Below are 19,181 nucleotides of genomic sequence, written 5' to 3' on the forward strand. Positions count from 1 at the left end.
AAAGTTTGGATTTTTAATTTTTATTTAAATTTTTTTTCATACAATGTATTTGACCATATCCTTTTCCCTCTAATTCTCCCCAGATCCTCCCCACCTCTCTGCCCATTCAACCTCATGTTCCCTTTCAAAAAAGCAAAAACAAAAACAGGAAAAACAACCCAGAAAATGAAAATCAAAACAAACTTAAAAGAATCAACAAGACAAAAAAAAAACCCACCAAAACAAAAAAAAAAAAGCGTACACGCACACGCGCATACACACACACACACACATACACGAAGGTCTGTTTTGTGTTGGCCAACTGCTCCTGGACGTGTGATCTGCCCTGAAGTATGGTTGATTTACTCAGTGACGTTCTATTGGAGGAAACTGATTTTCCCTCTCCAAGCAGGAATCAGATACAAATAGCTTCTTGGTTTGGGAAGGGGCTTTGTGGCCTCTTCCCCTCCTCTGTTTGGTCTGATTTGAACTTGTGCAGGTCTTGTGCTGTCAGTCTCTATGAGTTCATATGTGCAACAGATGGTGTGTCTGGAGAATTCTACCCCCCCCCCACCAGACTCATCTACCACCTCTGACCCTTATAGTCTTTCTGACTCTTTTGCATAGATCTCTCAGTCTTGAGGGGAGCGGTATGATAAAGACGTTCCATTTAGGGCTGAGTGCTCCAAAGTCTCTCACCTTCTGTGCATGGTCCAGATGCGGGTCTCTGTCATTTACCATCTACCATAAGGAGAAGCTTCTCTGATGAGGTTTAAGTGATGCTCTGCTCTATGGATACGGGGCCATATGTCATCAGGAATCATTTCATTTTAGTGTTCCTTTAGTGAGATAATAATATTAGGCTTTTCCTTAGGCCATGACCTATGTAGTCTCAGATTCTAGGCCATTTTAGCACTGTCAGGTATGGGTTCCATCTCATGGAGTGAACCTTAAAAACAGTCAAAAGGTGGTTGGTTACTCCCATGACATCTGTGCCATGATTGTATCACTCTGTCCTACAGGTGAGTCTCTGTAATAGGCTACAGAGTTTCTATCTTGGTGAAATTGATAATTTCTTTCCCTTCTGGTAGCATGAGAGGTACCGTTCAGCACCACGGACATTACTTAGTAGGGGTAAAGCTTCTAGTTGGGCAATTTTGCCATGTTTGGTGACATAGTAAGCTGTATCTTCATCAAAGGGCCTAACCATCGAGTTATGGAGAGTAACCAATTGCCTTGGAAATAGCCTGCAACGTTCTGGTGGTTGGGGGCATCTCTGGGAGCCCTTTGGCCAACAGCTGAAATAGATGCAACCCATTCCTGGCACTGAAGGTTTTACTTGATGGCATTTTCTAGTTGAGGCATTGTCTCCCTCATCATACGGCGATGCCGTGTAAATTCCTTTCATATATTTATATTTTTAAAAAGCTTCTACAGTAGTAGGTTTCCATTTGGCTTTTTTCTTTTAGTGTTAGCCGTCCTCCCTCATGTCTTCTCCTTTACCCTGCCGTCTCATCCCCAACCCATTCCACCCTTCTATTTATCTCTATAATACTGTATTCCCCCTTCCTTGGGAGACTTCCCACCTCCCCACTGATCCCTTACTAGGTACATAACCTCTGTAGTTATTTGAATTGAAACACACGTATCTAAAGCTTAAAAGCCAACACTCCCGTATAAGAGAAAACATACATTATTTATTTTGGCATCATCTCTCAACAGAACAGGAGTTCACAGTGAATGCCAGAGATGAGCCCTCAGATTCACCACAAAATCAGCAAGTCCTCACTATACCCTTTCAAAAGCATCTGCTGTCCTGTAAGTCTCTTAAAAAAATATTGCTCAGATAAAGACAACACAAAAAACCCCACGGGCTCAACTAACCTGAGCTCATAGGGGGAGGGGAAGACTGAGCCAACAACCAGGGAGCCTGCTTGGCACCTGCGCTGTTTATGTGCAGTTCTTCAGGTCTTTCACAGGTTTGGGCATTTCAGATAGATCCGCTGGTCTCTGCCTTCTGAGCGCTAGGATTGAAGACACGCACCACCATGCCCAGCCGGCCTCTCTCTCTGAAATCTCCCGCTCTGCATCCTTTTATTAGAAACCTGCATTGCATGTACTTTTAACTGCTCACCCTATAGCGTCTTTCTCTTTCTTTAAGGTAGGTGTGTGTGTGTGTGTGTGTGTGTGTGTGTGTGTGTGTGTGTGTGTGTGTGTTGCACATGAGTGCAGTTACCCACAGAAGCCAGAAGACTTGGATCCTTGTGGAGCTGGAATTACAGATGGACATGAGCTACCTGGTATGGATGCTAGGAATCAAACTTGGGTCCTCAGAGAGAGCAGCACACACTGTTAATTGCTGAGCCATCCATCCCTCCAGCCCCGCCTCTGTATGTTCCTCACTAGAGTTATCTGGAAGCCTCCATAGCCTGGAGAACTTTATAGCACAGTGCACTCCTGCTGTCCTAGCCCCTCAATGATCTAAAGCAACACCAGGCCAGAGCAGAACCCCAAATCCTGGCAGCCTCTTCTTCAAGCACTGTAGGAATTTGACAAGTCTCCTCCCAAAAATTCTTAAGACAATTCTCCCCATTATATGGTAAGGTCATTACCACATAGTGAGGGTACAGTGCTCCAACTACACATGATATGCTACCAGGTAAACCACAGTATAGGAATGGGTTGCATCTTTTTGACTTATTGACCCATAGACTTTGCCCAAAAACATTACAACTAATGGCTGTTGGTTACCCTCTTGGCAAGACCCCATTGCTGAAGACATCACATACTTTTGTCATTAACACACACACACACACACACACACACACATATACAACCTGAGCTGTTGCTCGACCAGAAGCTTCACCCCAACTGGCTGGCATTCAGAGAGTTGGAAGGTAATATGCTCTACACCCTACCAGAGCAGAAAAGTGATCATTAATCTCACCTATCTGTGAACCCTGACAGCTACAGTATCAACCTGCCTGCAGACATACCCCTGATGCAATATTGGCACAAATGTTATGGGAGAGACCAACTACTTTTTAAAAACTGGGTTTAAGGCCCCCACTCCATAAAATGGATCTCATAGTTGACACTGCTGATGAGGGCAAGAACCTGAAATTAGATAGCTCACAGCGCTTGAGCAATGGTTCTCAACCTGTGGGTCACAACCCCTTGAGGGGTTGAATGACCTTTTCAAGGGGATCACCTAAAGCACTGGCTGGTTTTGTGTGTCAACTTGACACTAGCTGGAGTTCTCACAGAGAAAGGAGCCTCCCTTGAGGAAATGCCTCCATGAGATCCAGCTGTAAGGCATTTTTTCAATTAGTGATCAAGGGTGGGAGGGCCCATTGTGGGTGGTGCCATTCCTGGGCTGACAGTCTTAGGTTCTATAAGAAAGCAAGCTGAGCAAGCCAGGGGAAGCAAGCCAGTAAGAAGCACCCCTCCATGGTCTTTACATCAGATCCTGCCTCCAAGTTCCTGCCCTGTGTGAGTTTCCTGTCCTGACTTCCTTTGGTGATGAACAGCAATGTGGAAGTGTGAGCTGAATAAACCCTTTCCTCCCCAACTTGCTTCCTGGTCATGATGTTTTGTGCAGGAATAGAAACCCTGACTAAGACATCTAAGACCATCAGAAGGCACAGATATTTACACTATGATACACAGCAGTAGCACAATTACAGCTGTGAAGTAGCAACAAAAATAATTTTATGGTTGTGGGTCACCACAACATGAGGAACCGTATTTAAAAGGTCACAAAACTAGGAAGGCCCTAGAGGAAAGCTACTACTAATATTCCACTAAATGAACATAGCAACAAAATGGCTCCGGGTGACGTGTTGCTACACACATAGACCAGGATCACTTCACCCTCACCAGAGAAGCAGCTTCTTTTTTTAATTTTTTAAAGATTTTTAATTTATGTGTATGAGTGTCTTGCCTACTTGAATGTCTGTGCACCTTGTGCAGTCCTGATACCCCCAGAGGCCAGAAAACGGTGTTGGAAATTCTGGGACTAGAGTTAAAGATGTTTGTGAGTCACCGTGTGCTACTGAAATGGAGCCCGGGTCCTCTGGAAGAGCATCCACTGCTCTTGATTGCTGAGTCATCTCTTCAGTTCAATAAGCTTCTTCTTGCAACAGATAGTAATGAACACAGAGACCTACAACTGGACAGGGAGAGACCTTGGAGCACTCAGCTCTAAATGGGGTGTCTTTATCAAACTCCGTCTCCCCTAGGTTCAGGGAGCTGTGTAGAAGAGGAGAAAAGAAATAAGGGGTGTGGGGGAGAAGGCTCCGAGACAGCGTTATTTTTCCATACACAGCAGGTCTGATGCACGTATGAACTCAGAGAACCTGTGACTGCACACACAAGACATGTACAAGTTCAAACCAGACAAAACCCCAGCACAGACAAATTGTTGCAAAGTCCTATCCCTAACCAAGAAGCTACCTGCAATTGATAGCTGCTCAGAGGAGAGGGTCAGTTTTCTTCAGTGGAATGACATTAGGTATATCAACTATACTACAGAACAGGCCCCAGGCTCAGGAGTAGTTGGCCAATATGAAATGGGCACCATGTTTGTGTGTATGTGTGTGTGTGTGTATGTGTGTGTGTGTGTGTGTGTGTGTTGGTATGGGTTTTTTTTTTTAAGAGAGAAAAAGAACATGAAGGGGCATGTTCTTTTTAGTGGGCAGAGAGTTGGGATCTAGGAAAGGGGAAAGAATATAATTAAAATATATTGTATAGGGCTGGTGAGATGGCTCAGTGGTTAAGAGCACTGACTGATCTTCTGGAGGTCATGAGTTCAAATCCCAACAACCGCATGGTGGCTCACAACCATCTGTAATAATATCTGATGCCCTCATATGAGTGATCGGGGGCCCAGAGGGGCCCGGAGCGAGCAGAGGCCTGGAGGAGGGAGGCTGGAGCAAGAGGGAGAAGGGGAAGGGGAAAAAAATATATATTGTGTGGAAAAAATTTAAAAATAAAAAAATAACACCCACATAATAACACTCAGTATATCTAGTTTATATAAATGTTAAAGATTAAGTAGGTTTGAATAATTGAAGTGAGGTTTTATTTTTATATGTCAAACTTTATGCCCTTCAGAGAAAAATACTTATAAAGATTAAAAATAAGAGATTCTAAAAAAACAAAAAAAGAAAGAAAGAAAAAAAGAAAGAAAAAGAAAAAAGACAGCTCTGCTGATGTTTTGGCAAAGGAACAGACTCCTGGAGCTCTCCTACCCTGTCAAGTTACCTCTGAATCTTCACCTTTCTCTAAAAACTGAGTAAGAGTTTCAGAGACCGATGAGGCAGCTCTGAAAGGCTGTCAGAAGTCCTAAAGCAAAGGTCTTCCACACCCCCCAGGGTGTGAGCATTTAAGCAGGCCTGCCTGGTCCAGTCACCCAGGCTACTCTCACCTGCTTTAGAAGCAGAGTCCTTTCTCGGTGTTTGTATTTCACTTTCTGCTTATTTTCTCAGGACTCTAATATTTAGTGGAACAGATTCTAGCCACAAGACAACATGCTTAACTTCCCTTTGAAGGAGGAGAACAAGCTACCTCAGAGACAGCTAAGGAGTTACCTCAGAGACACCCAAGGAGTTACCTCAGAGATAGTCAAGGTGTTACCTCAGAGACTTCTTCAAATATGACCTAAAGCTTTCACAGAAGGAGGTGACTTACCAAATATCTTAGCCAAATAGTCATCTTGCTTATGTAAATGTGATACAAACTCAGAATCGTTGACGTCATTATGATGGGCATAGGCTGTGGGAAAACAAACTTCAGCTGTGGTTAAATCTCTCAAATCTACACCTTGTCTCTCTAAAGCCCCACTCACTCCTCTGCAAGGTCCTTCCATAGGAACAGCACACAACTGGTATCTTAGTCTCTCCCTCTCATCGCTGTGAAAAAATTACTCTGGCAAAAGCAACTTTACGGAGAAAAGATTTATGTTGGCTTGTGCTTCCAAAAGGATACAGTCTATTACAGAGTAGAAGGCAGGGAAGCGGGAGCAGGTGTTGGCTGGTGACGTCACACCCACGCTCAGCAAGCAACGAGAGATCCGTGCATGCTTTGTATACTGCATACACTTGCCCTACCTCATACAGCCAGCATCCCCAGCCCAGAAAATGGTCCCACCCACATCAATTAATAAAATCAAGATAATCCCTCACAGGCATGCCCAGAGGCCCATGCAAAGTTGATTCTGCAAAGTAGAGAAGTAACCATCACTGTGGCACAAGGCATCTATGAAGTATCTGCAAGCACCTAAAGTTTGGGCTGACAAGGTGGTTCAGCAGGTCAGGGCACTGCTGGCCAAGCCTGATGAGCTCAATCCCTGGGACCCACAGAGTGGAAGAAGAGGACCAACTCCAGACTTTCGAATGCACACCATAGCAAATGCATGCATCCGAATGCACATCATAGTAAATGCATGCATCCGAATGCACATCATAGTAAATGCATGCATCCGAATGCACATCATAGTAAATGCATGCATCCGAATGCACATCATAGCAAATGCATGCATCCGAATGCACATCATAACAAATGCATGCATCCGAATGCACATCATAGCAAATGCATGCACCCACACACGAAACAAACAAATGTCTGTGAAAATACTTTAAACAGAGCCTGACGCTCCAGCACACAGCCCAGCAGAGGCCATTTTCCCATGGTTTCTTTGCATACAACAGGCACAAGCTGACTGATGTGTGTGTGTGTGTGTGTGTGTGTGTGTGTGTGTGTGTACGCTCAGTCTCTAACTTGAGAATAAAACTGGTAGAAGGGTCTGGGTGGTGGGTGCCAAAAGACAGGGTGTCAAGCAGGGCTGCTTTGAGCCAATACAAATCAAAATGACAAAGGCACAGTTCTCTATTAATGAGACGTGAGGGAGTCCTAAGCACTTCGCTGAAAACGTGCCCTATTATATCAACCAAGGGGACATAGTAAAACTTGCCAGCAGAGCAAGCTAAAACAAAAGTACCCTTGCTTGTGCCTCTATTAAGTGGCCTATGAAATCGGTTGGCAGGATCGTTAGTTACAAAGCTACTTTATTTATAGTGTAATTTTAGCACAGCAAATATTTCTGCTTTATTTTGCTAGGTAATGACCTGCTCTCAATATTTTTTAATGGAGATGCCTTCTCTGCTATTCACATGATTTAGGGCTCACTAGGGCATGGGGTGTTTTATGTTGCTTTGGTTTGTGCATGAGGCCAGATGTTTTCTCTTAGGTAAGCACTTGAGCGTGGGTGTTAATGGAGAAGTCAGATGTGTGGCCCTAGGCAAATAGTTTACAAAGGCTGAGGCAGGAGGGGGTGATGAGGAAATATGTGAGAAGACTGTGCACCCCAAGATTAGCAACCAGGGCACTCCTGGGCACTCCTGGGCAACAGACTATAAAGGGTCAGTGAGAAGAAGGTTCTAACACTATGCCAAGCTTGTTACCAGGAACAGCGATCCCACCCTAGGGACATCTGTAGTGACAGAAGCTGCCTGAGCCTGCACAACAGGGATTCCCCTCCCCCCAAATAAAACAGGTACAGTCATTCTTTTGTTTTTCTTTCTTTCTTTCTTTATATATATATATATATATATATATATATATATATATATATAGTTTTTTGTTTTGTTTTGTTTTGTTTTGAGACAGGGTTTCTTTGTATAGCCCTGGCTGTCCTGGAACTCACTCTGTAGACCAGGCTGGCCTCGAACTCAGAAATCCACCTGCTTCTGCCTCTCAAGTGCTGGGATTAAAGGCAAGCACCACCACTGCCTGGCCACAGTCATTCTTTAATCACCGGCTCCATAAATGATGAAGGTTACAATGAGGATTCCCCCATCCTCTTTCTCCATATCTCAGTTTGGCAGCGCCCTACTGATAGCTGGCTTCGAGGCTGCCCAAGTCACAGGACAGCACACCCACTACCACACAGCCTGTAAGCCCATGTGCATGTTGAACCCATTGACATATACTTGCTTTCATTCACGTCTCTCCCCGTGATCAGTCTGCCAGCTGTTCTTGCATCGTCTAGATTGCTGGGAAACACCTGCAGCATGATCTCATCTGAAGAGAAGCACGCGAGATCGTTAGCACCGGATGTAAGCTTGGTCTATCTTGTTCGGTACCTACCTAGCGCATGCACGGATGCGTGAATGAAAGAGAAGTCAAACTCAGCGGATGCAGGATGCTCAGCTCTAAGATGCCATCATAACTACAGAATCATGATTGCACCAGATAGCCTGAGCAGAGGACACCACCCACCAAGCACAATGGGCAGGAAGTCTGCCCGACATCTCAGTTTCTCAACCCGTGGGTCGCGACCTCTATGGGGGTCAAGCGACCCTTTCACAGGGGTCACCTAAGACCATTAGAAAACACAGATATTTTGCATTATGATTCATAACAGTAGCAACTTTATAGTTATGAAGTAGCAATAAAAATAATTTCACGGTTGGGGGGTGTCACCACAACGTGAGGAACGGTATTAAGAGGAAGGTCGAGAATTACTGGTCTAGTTCCTGGAGTCATTCTGAGTCTGTTCCCAAGCTGCCCCGCATACAAGCAAAATGTCTTTCTTATGTCTCTAAGACTCACATCCTTTCTTCGTTTGAGATGTTGCCTCTCCAAGTGTTAGGTCAAGGGCCTGTTCTCTAAAGATGCGTTACTCTAAGAGGCCAAAGCCCACAGGCTGAAGAAACAGGCCACACCTTTTCAATCCCCTCAAACCCCACCCTTCCCAACTCTGCCCTGGGACAAAGAGTTAAGCTGTCCATCACACGCTGTGTATGGTTTTTACAGCACCTAAGGAATGGTTCTACCAATACCTGCCTCCTCCGCACTCCGGAGATTTAGGCTAGAGCAGACTAAATGACTTGGGTGGGATGCCTACCACGCACACGAACACACATGTGCACACACACATGAGCACTCACACCCACACACATGTGAAGTGGTGTGAAAAGCAGATTCCTTTTACAAGAAGGATTTATCCAAAGACTCTCCTCTGGGTCCCCTCCCTAACCCTGTTGTGATGACTATCTTTCTCTTATTTTAAGCTATCCCTCTGCAGTGGTTTAAGTGAGCAATGCCTCCCATGGGCTTGTGTGCCTGAACATCTGGTCCTCAGTTAGTGGTGCTCTTTGGGGGAGATTATAGGACTGTTAGGAGGGACAGCCTAGCTAGAGGAAATATATCACTGGGACTGGGAACAGATGTTGAGCATTTATAACTTCACCCCACTTTCTGTTCAGTCATGTGTATAAGTGTGTGTACCTGTATGTGCATGTGGGGGGGGGCTTATGTGCATATGTATGTGTGAATGCATGTGAGTGCCTGTGATGTGTGCATGTGTGCACATGTATGTGTACGTGTGTGTGCAAATGTGTACATGCGTGTGCTTGTATGAATGTTTGTTCACCTGTTCTTGTGTCATTTTGTTTGCATGTATGTGTGCATGTGCCTGCGTGTGAGTATGTGCATGTGTGCACATGTGTGTGCTTGTGTGAATGTGTGTGCACGAGTATGCGTGCGTGCGTGCGTGCGTGTGTGTCTCTCTTTCCTGTTTGTGAACACAAATGTGGTCAGCCAGCTTCCTATTCCTATTGCTATGTCTCTCCTCAGGAGCCATGAGCCAAAATGAGCCCTTCTCTTCCCTAAGTAGGTCCCCATTTTATCACAGCAACTAAAAAGGAACTAATGCACATGCTTACTGAACCCTGGAGGTTTTAATGGTGACGCCTCTACTCCTAAGGCCCAGTTGCTCTGGATTTAATGTGCTGTTCTGTTCCTTCCTAACACTCTCCTGCATCCAGGCTCTCTCACGGTCTGGCAGCCCTTCTCCTAGTGAGCCTCATCCCAGAATGCGATTACATGCTAACCCTTTTCATGAACCAACATCCTACGCCGTTATCCTTTTCCCTTATTCAACACTAGGAAGCGCACTCTGATTTGGGGGCCAGTAGGTACAAAGTCAAATCCCAGCCAGGACATGATCTTGGGCAAATAGCTTCAGCTCTTGGATCTTCGGTACCTTCCCTCACCAGTAGGATGGGGAAGCTTTTAACTCCGAGGACTTTTGTGAAAAGTGAGTGTAACAGGGTCCATAAGGCACTGAGCATAGAATGATCGTGAACACTGTGCCCAGGGTCAAACACCTCACTGCCAACCCTTATAATAGCAAGCACAGAGAAGCTTGGGGACACATCAACACTCTGCACTGTGGACTATGGGGGTCAGGATGGAAAAAGGGCTGTACTACTCAAGCAGCAAATGTGTCATTCACAGAGGACAGAAATATGGGCTTTCTGTCACAGAGTCTATGCTTTTCCATGCCAAGCCCCTGTCACCTCCTTCTGCATCTAGTCTGTGGTTGAAGCTTCAAAGGGTGCAAACATCAACACCCTCAAAGAAACTTCCTTTCCCACCCTCCCTGGTAGATAAGTTAAGGCCACACAACACGCAGAGGTCCTCAAAGACAACTGAGACCCAGGAAGAATCTTCCTTCTCTAGATAGAAAATTTTATTAGTTTTATATCTTTTAGAGGGTGGTTGACACAGGGTCTCACTATATACCCTTAGTTGGTCTTTGTAGACCAGGCTGGCCCAGAACACTCAATCACTGCCTCCTAAGAACTGGTTTTAAAGATGTGTGCCACCATGCTCAGCTTGGATAAAAAAATTATTTTTAAAATTTAAAATACTGAGCTTGCACTTCCCCATTTGGAAAGCAGGATGTCTGGATGCAATGACTGGAGCTGCAGCAGCCATTCTGCATAGAGACACAACCATTAGAGAAAGAGCAGATGATCTCAAAGCAACTGGCTTTAGCCTGAGATGCTTTAACAGAGGAAACCACATTTATATCACATTAGCAGGCAGTGTGTAACACGTCTATAAAGAGCAGCAAAGCCAGGGTCGGGTTAAGGAGAGAAGGAAAGTCGGGCGGTGGTGGCACACACCTTTAATCCCAGCACTTGGGAGGCAGAGGCAGGTGGATTTCTGAGTTCGAGGCCAGCCTGGTCTACAGAGTGAGTTCCAGGACAGCCAGCCAGGACTACACAAAGAAACCCTGTCTTGAAAAAAAAACAAAAACAAAACAAAAAAAAAACAAAAAAAACAAAAAACAAAAAACAAAAAACAAAAAAAAAAGGAAAAGGAAAAAAAAAAAGAAAAGAAAAAAGGAGAGAAGGAAAAATCTGGTGTCCAAGCAAGCAGGACACCAGCCCAAGGCTGAGCAAACCTCAGGAGGAAGAAGTGGGTCCTGCCACGAAGGGCTGCCCACAGAAAGCATGGAGAGCCTTCACTCTGCAGAAGGTGTGTCTCTGTCATCCAGTGCTTCCTTTGCAGACCACAAGAGTCAGAACACTGTCTGGGTCTGGTGATGCACACCTTTAATCTTAGCAACAGGGAGGGAGAGGCAGGTGGGTCTCCGAGTGGGAGGTCAGCCAAGGCTACACAGTGAGACCCTGTCTCGAAACAAAAACAACAAACACATAAACCTTACAGGACTGGGGCTGCAGTTCAACGACAGGGTACTTGCTTTGCAAGCATGAGGCTCTTGGATTTGACCCAAAGCACTATAAAAAAATACCCCTCCACTGAATCTAATACTGAGGATATGGAGAAGTGTCTTTTAATGACCCCCAGGTGGGTCCAAGCTCAGCCTGGGGGTTCATGTTTTCTGCTAAAGCTGAAATCATCCAGGCAGGGAGTGCTATGCATAGTGGGCTGAGGTGGGTCATGACTTCAGCTTCAGTGAGCTTCTGGATGGTGGTAATGACTTCACCACCTGCCCCCATTTTGAGAAGCAGAGACTTACCAAAATTTGGTTTGTCGTCCTGTTTGCTTAATTTTGGATACTTGGACTAATTCTTAGCCACAAGGCAGAATGCTCTCCTTCCCTCCTACCCAAACCACTAGGAAGGTGTGACTTCCTCAAATCCAGCCTCAGGTTCCACAGACTACTTACCAAATAGTTTAGCCATATCTTCTTCAAGATGCTTTGAACTTAAGGAAAAATTGTTCTCCACACCTGCAGGAGAAACAAGATTCTCTATGATTGCATCTTTCACTGGTCAGGCAAGCATGACGGCGCACACCTGAGATCCTAGTATTTTTGGAGTAAATGGGGCCAGAACCAGTAGTTCTTGGCCAGCCTTGCCGACAGAGCAAGCTCAAGGCTGCTTGGACTTCACAACCCTGTGTCATACATAAATAACTTTCATCTCTACGTATCATCTCTACCATGCAGGGTACATTCTAAAACTCCAGTGGACACCTGAGCCTGTACACAGTACCGAAGCCCATGTATGTTTTCTCTCATATGTACAATACCAAACAAGCACTAGTTTTGTTTGCTATTGTGGGACTTTGAAGGGGAGTCCCGAATGTGGTTTAATGATAAAGACACGGAGACATCTGTATAGTATGAGGCTGTTGGCCTGTTTGCTGGGGCAGTCTCTTAGCCCTTAACTTGAACCGACTTCTCTGAAGTTACCTGTCTCCACATGACTGTCTCTCTGCTCTCCTCCCTGTTCAGTTCGGGTCTCCCTTCTGTCCTCCTGTATCTGTTCCTGCCTGTCATTCTATCCCTTCTGCCCCAGTTCCAGCCACCATATTTTTATTGTACCAAAAGCCATAGTCCTTACTCATCCAGTTGGCTTTTGGGGCTACATGACCTCTCCCATAGAAGCTTGCCTTTCTTTCGGGGCAGGTGAGGGAGCTAACATATCCTGATAGCTTTACCAGGATATTTGCCCAGCAATTAACAACTGAGAACACATGGACACACTCTTTCACAGCCAGTGAATACAACCTTTTGTGGGTCCTTTCAATAGTTTGCCTTCTCCGGTTTCATGAATAGAAAATTCACTCTGGGGCTGAGAAGTTAGTAATAAAGCTGGTGTTCAGGTCTGAGTTCAGTCCATCCCAACTGTACATCTTATCAACCACAACATTCTTCCTATAGTCAAGAACATTTGTCTTGTCACTTAAAAGAAGTGCTTCATTTCTTTTCTCTGGCCTGTTTAAACACACTGCATCACTATCCTGGATGTGAGTCTTTATTAAGAGAGCAAGCAGGTTTAGAAGATGGCTCAAGTGGGTGTTGGTGATTCCTCTAGGCTCCGCCCAACAGCTACCTAGCAACAGCTTGCATCTTTGCCTAACAGGTGCAAGCCAACCTGATCAGCTATCCAGCTTTCTCTCTCTCTCTCTCTCTCTCTCTCTCTCTCTCTCTCTCTCTCTCTCTCTCTCTCTCTCTGTGTGTGTGTGTGTGTGTGTGTGTGTGTCTTTCTCTCTGTCTCTCTGTCTCTGTCTTTTCTCTTTCTCCCCCCTGTCTCCCCCCTCTCCCTCCCCTTATTTTCTTCTCCCTCCCCCTCCCTACACCTCTCGACCTTCTTCCTCTCTTCTTTCTGTCTCTGTACCCTGTTCTCTGCCTCTACCTCTTTTCCAGTTCCCCTTCCCTTCCCACCAATAAACTTTCCTCATACTAGGTCTGTCACATATCTTGACTGTTCAGGGGGACACATTATAGGCACCAAGGTACTCCCTCCCACTCCATTGTCATGGGTAAAGGAGAAACTTGCTTTCAAGCCTGATGACCTGGGTTTGATCCCTGGGATGCAGCAGGAAAGAACCAACCTCCATCCACTTGTCCTCAGACTTCCACACATGCACACAACAAATAATAAATAAGTGAGGACAAAAGCAGGAGAACAGGGACTGCCCTGTGATGCCATAGCCTTTGTGACACACTGTCATAGATGGCTTTGTGACCAAGGGAAGGCAGCATAATACACAGTGTGGATACACTGGACAAAGCAATGGCTCCCATTGTAGGCAGGGCAGTGCAAGAGGTCCCCCAATTTCATCAAGCTACAGGGAACAGTGTACAAATTTAAAATGAATCTTTTATCCATGAAACAGTGAAGAACATGCAACAGGCAAATAAGTTTAGTGCCTGTTTTTGTATTATACTCCAGACAGCAAAAGTTACGGCCACCATGAGTGATAAGAGACAGTTAAATAGGAGAGACAGAATACATGCATATGAGAGAAAACACACATGGGCTTTGGTACTGTGCACAGGCTCAGGGAACCACTGGGGTCTTGGAATGTGTCCTGCACAGTAGGGGTGGTACATACAGATGAACATTATATTTGAGACACAAAAATAATAAACAATACAGAAAGTTGTCATTGCTGTTGGTTGCCCAGCAGTGATGGTAAGATCTTATTGCTGAAGATATCACATGATCTGGTAGCAAGACAGGGAAATCAAGCTGAGCTAGACTGGAAACACCCCTACTGCCCGTGACCCTCAAAGTGTTAGAGGGCACCATTCAGGCTGCTGGGGAGAAACTGTCATTGTCTTTATTTTATGTGTATGAATGTTCTGCTGGCATGTATGTAAGTATGCTATGTGCATGTGTCAGATCCCCTGGAACTGAAGTGATGGATTATTGTAAGCCATCACCACGTGGGTGCTGGAAGTCAAACCTGGGTTCCATGCACAAGCAGCAAGACCTCCTAACCAACGAGTCATCTCTCCAGGTCCCCAAGTCTTACTAAGACCTGGATCCTGCACGCTACACTACCAATTAGCCAGGCAAAACATACCCGCCAGTATCATCATGGCAAGTCTGTTATAGGAGGCAACCAACCAGATTCTAATTGGATTTGAGGCCCATTTTAAGAGAGAATTCATGTCTGGTACCTTAAGCCTGGGTCAAAAGCCTGTGGTTGGGAGGTTACAGACTCTAGTACAGAAGCTACAGCTGCTGCCCTGCTCAGCAGTCAGGACATACCCGTTAAGTAACTGTGTCTATAGATTAGCATGGCCGTCTGCTTCCTCACACAGTGAGCAGTGGTAGCTACAGAGACTGACAGCTGATCAAAGAGATGAGAGTAAGTGAGGTTGGAATCCCCAGCCATACATGGAGCATCTATATCATACCTTCCAAGCTGCAGGGAACATTGCAGAAGGGAGACAAGAGTGTAAGAGGCAGAGGAAGTCATGGAGTGTGTGGAATACTGACTCCCAGATATGACACAGCCATCACACATGTGTACACACAGCAGCCATGATTATCTGCACAAAACCTCCACTTTACACTAGCTGACACAAGGTCTCCCCCACTCCCCGAGCATTTACATGCAGTCAACGATTCAGGGTGGGGGTGGACATTCTTTAGCGGTGTAGCCACTAACTCAGCGCTTCTACAGACAACTCCCCCATCCTGCAACTCACTGGGCTATTTTAAAAAGAGATGAAATTACAAGTGGGACTAATGGGTGAAGAAGAAGACCAGGGAGAGTGGGATGGGAACAAGAGGTGACAGGTGAATTTAAACAAATACACACAAGTATGAAAATGTCACAACCTGTTGTATATAATCAGTATATACTCTATAGAGCCCTGGCTGACCTGAAGCTCACTATGTAGACCAGGCTGGCCTAGAACTCACAGAGATCTGACCGCCTCTGACTCCCAACTGAGGGCTGGGATCAAAGATAAAATTAGTATATACTAATTTTAAAATATGTATGTGTGGATAAGATTGAGAGGTTTGTGGATAGCTGTTGGTTCTATTGATCTTTCTGCTTGTGAGATATTTGGAAGAAATTTTTAATGAATGGTTGATGTTTCTAAATATAGACTAGTCTTACAAAGCTCTAGAATTTGAGGGTTCATCACAGGTAGGCAAGCTCAGGTAAAGAAAGTAGGACAGGAGGAGGGCTCTCCGTCCCAGCCCCGGCAGGAGGGGCCTACCAGCCACCCTGGCTGAGGTTCCCTGGGAGTCTTCCATCCCTCCTGTTGCCAGGGCAATATGCTTGTGAGATACCTTCAGTCACAGGGATAGACAGGGACTCTGTGCCCCAATGGCTGCCCAGGAAGATAACCAAGGAGAAGAACACCGTGTCGCTCATTTTTGCCACAACCAGCCTGCCATCAGGGAGGAGCCATTCTCCTGGATTTCTCGCAGACACAGCAGCCTTGAGCTCCAGGATGCTGTGGAATTCTGTGCTCTGTGAGGTCATACTAGGAAAGGAGCAAGTTTGTGGTCAGGGACCGAGAGGGACACTAGTGACCCTCAACAGTCTCTCTGTTCACTCTCTCAGCTCTCTGAGGTCTGCTCAATCCTGCATGCTCCGTAATCTAAGAATGGGAATGAATCAACAGGACTCTTAGGATACATGGAACAAAACTCAACTGTAGCCCCCAGTGGCCACGGACGAACTGGGTTTGCCTGAAAGGAGGGCTGGAAATGAAAAAGAGATGGAGGGGCGAAAGAAGCATGAAGCCAAGACAAAGTTCTCTGATCAAGGCTCAAAGTTTAATTTTCAGCACTTTGTATAGAGGGGAAGCCCATGGAGCCCGTCCTTTGTTTCAGCTGGATTTTGTTGCAAGGCAAGCTCAGTGGGCAGTCTACTCTTCTAAGTCCCTGTAGGAAGTTATAGTGCAACCAGGGTGGATGACTCCACCTGGGTCGTTAAGTCCTGTGGCAAACAAGGTCTTTCCAGCCTGCTCAAGGCTTGGGGAGGGCACACTCAACTGTGGCCACTTAAGCCAACTGGAGAAGTTAGAGCCGCTAGGGATATTGTATTGTTCAACATAGCACATTTACAGGAGGGACAGGAGGGGATGTACCTCAGTGGTAAAAGGCTTGCTTGTCACATATGAGGTCCTGAGGTGGAGCCTCAGCACCAAGAAAACCAAAAGGGATCACATTTGTGAAGTGTACTCAGCATAGGTTGGATCTGTAAGGGCCAGATATTAAAGACCTGGTGACCAGCTTAGGGTATCGTTGGAGAGGCAGACCCTTTAGGAGGCAGGACTTAAAGATCACCAGAGATGGGCCATTTCAGGGATGTGGTGGTCTGAATAAGAATGGCCTCCATGGGCTCCTGTATGTCAATGCTTAGGCACCAGGGAGTGGCACTGCTTGAGAAGGATTAGGAGGCATGGCCTTGTTGGAGGAAGTGTGTCCCTGGGGTGGGGGAGGGCTTTGAGGTTTCAAAAGTCCAAGCTAGGCCCAGTCTCTCTCTGTTCCTCCTGCCACCTACAGATCCATATGTAGGACACCCAGCTGTTTCTCCAGCACCATGTCTACCTGTGTGCCACCATGCTTCCCACCATGATGATAACTGACTAAGCCTCAATTAAATACCAAAGTAGACCAGGCTGGCCTCGAACTCTGAGAACTGCCTGCCTCTGCCTCCCTAGTGCTGGAACGAAAAGGCGTGAGCCAGGACTGCCTGGCTGAGAATCATTTTTAATAGGGGCAATGTTTATAATAATAGAGTTGAAAGATATAGAAAACTTATGAAAAAATATAGATTTTTATGACCCCTAGACCTGAGCAAAAGAATGCAGGTTCACTAGTTCCAAAAGGCAGAACTAAATGTAAGATTTTAGGCCTTCACTGCTCCAGGATACATTCCACATTCTGGGAGGGGTACATTACCCCTGAGTCAGAGGACACTTGCTGGATTAACATTCAAGAGAGGAAGGGAGGAGCTAATTAACATTCCTCAGACCTGAGGGAAGAGACCCCACCTGTGGGTGGGGAAGGCCCAAAGCAGGAAGACACATTCCTGACCACAAAGAAAGATGCAAGTCATCTGGGTGGTTCCAGGAACTAGCTGACTTTCCACTGTTTTTATGTTTCTTTGGTTACCCTTTTAACCCCTCCCCCCCATTTGTGGGTTCCCCTATATAAGACTGCCCCTGACCAGGCTGTCTTGTCAATTCCTCTGCCCCTGTGTGGGTTACAAATTGACCATCAGTGGACTGATCCCGAAATATACCTCTTGCTGTTGCATCAAGAATGGTGTCTTGTGAGTTATTGGGTGGCCGAAAATTCCTGAGGCTTGAGGGAGGTCCTCCCTTGGGGGGGGGGGGGTCTTACAGAGTGATCTTGGTCTATGTGAGACATAATTACAGAATACTAGTTTGAGTTTAAATTAGAAACTAGTGTTTAAGAAGACCATCTCTACAAGCAATTAACAATCACTGAGAGAGAGACTCAGCCTTCTCCGGGTCAAGCCCCTGACAGGCTATCTGGTCCCAAGATGTCAGTCTTAAGTACATATGAATAACACTAAATTATCTCACAAAATAACTGTACTTATACACATAGATCAATTATAGTTAAAGAACAACAGGCTATGAAGGAGGAAAATGAGAGGGTTTGAGGAAAGAGAGGAAAGGAGATTGATATAAATACAATACATAGGAAATTCTCAAAAAATAAAATAAATAATTTTTAAATAGAAAGGTACTTTTAAAAATTCTATTTCCAATATATATGTATATGTGGGTTTTTAAATATTTATATTTATATGTAAACATAAAATTTAATGCCATAACACTTATTTTAAATATTATGCATGTTAAATGATCTTAATAGTCTATACATATTAAATAAACAATACACCCCACAAACATTTACTAGTTTTTCCTCTAATACTTTCCCTTTTATCACATAAAGTAAATTTTAAATGTGTATATATATCTATGTGAGTGAATGCCAAGTGTATGTGGACCAGAAGATGTGGGATCCCCTGAAACTAAAGTTACATGTAAGTTGTAAGGGGCCCACCTGGGTATAGCAAGTGTTCCTCACATTTGAGCCACATCTCCAGCCTTCATATAAAGTGGTTTTGGTTTTTGTTTGTTTGTTTTGGGGGAAATTTTTTAAAGATTTATTTTATGTATATAAGTACACTGTCTTCGTGCAATCCTGTGCTTTGTTTTGTTTTTATATTTTTTTGTTTATTTGGTGGGTGTGCGTGCGCGAGAGTGTGTGTATTTCATGTCACAGTATGTATGTGGAGGTCAGAAGCCGACTTTCAGGAGTCATTTCTCACCCTCCACCATGTAGCACCAAAAGATTGAACTCTAGCTGTCAGACTTGGCAGCAAGCCTGACTACACACCAAGTCATCTTGTTAGCCCAATTATGTGTGGCCACTACACATAGGTTAAAAAAAAAAAAGGAAACATATTCTACAGGAGTTGCCTAGGCATAGATAGGAGTCAGCAAACTTGTCCTGTTGACAGGTAGATAGAAAATACTTTAGTGTGTGAGCCACAAGCTTCTCTACAGTACATTCTTCTTCCTAGCCAATGCTACAGTCTGTTAAAAATGCAAGCACCGTTGGAAAAGACTAGTCAATGAA

At 45.1% G+C, this 19,181-nt stretch overlaps 1 protein-coding gene across 1 annotated transcript in view; it reads right to left on the bottom strand.

The window, feature by feature from the left end:
* C17H2orf92 (chromosome 17 C2orf92 homolog) overlaps positions 1-16,046 on the bottom strand; it is a 36,456-nt gene extending 20,410 nt beyond the window's left edge. The window contains exons 1-4 of the mRNA XM_034521486.2: positions 15,843-16,046; positions 11,966-12,028; positions 7,975-8,061; positions 5,671-5,754 (exon numbers count right to left, since the gene is read on the bottom strand). Of these exons, the coding sequence (XP_034377377.2) occupies positions 5,671-5,754; positions 7,975-8,061; positions 11,966-12,028; positions 15,843-16,038 (430 nt within the window). The 5' untranslated portion in view covers positions 16,039-16,046. The remainder of the gene's footprint in view (positions 1-5,670; positions 5,755-7,974; positions 8,062-11,965; positions 12,029-15,842) is intronic.
* Between the last annotated feature and the right edge of the window lie 3,135 nt (positions 16,047-19,181).

The sequence above is a fragment of the Arvicanthis niloticus genome, chromosome 17 (assembly GCF_011762505.2).
Source record: "Arvicanthis niloticus isolate mArvNil1 chromosome 17, mArvNil1.pat.X, whole genome shotgun sequence".
Lineage (NCBI taxonomy): Eukaryota > Metazoa > Chordata > Mammalia > Rodentia > Muridae > Arvicanthis > Arvicanthis niloticus.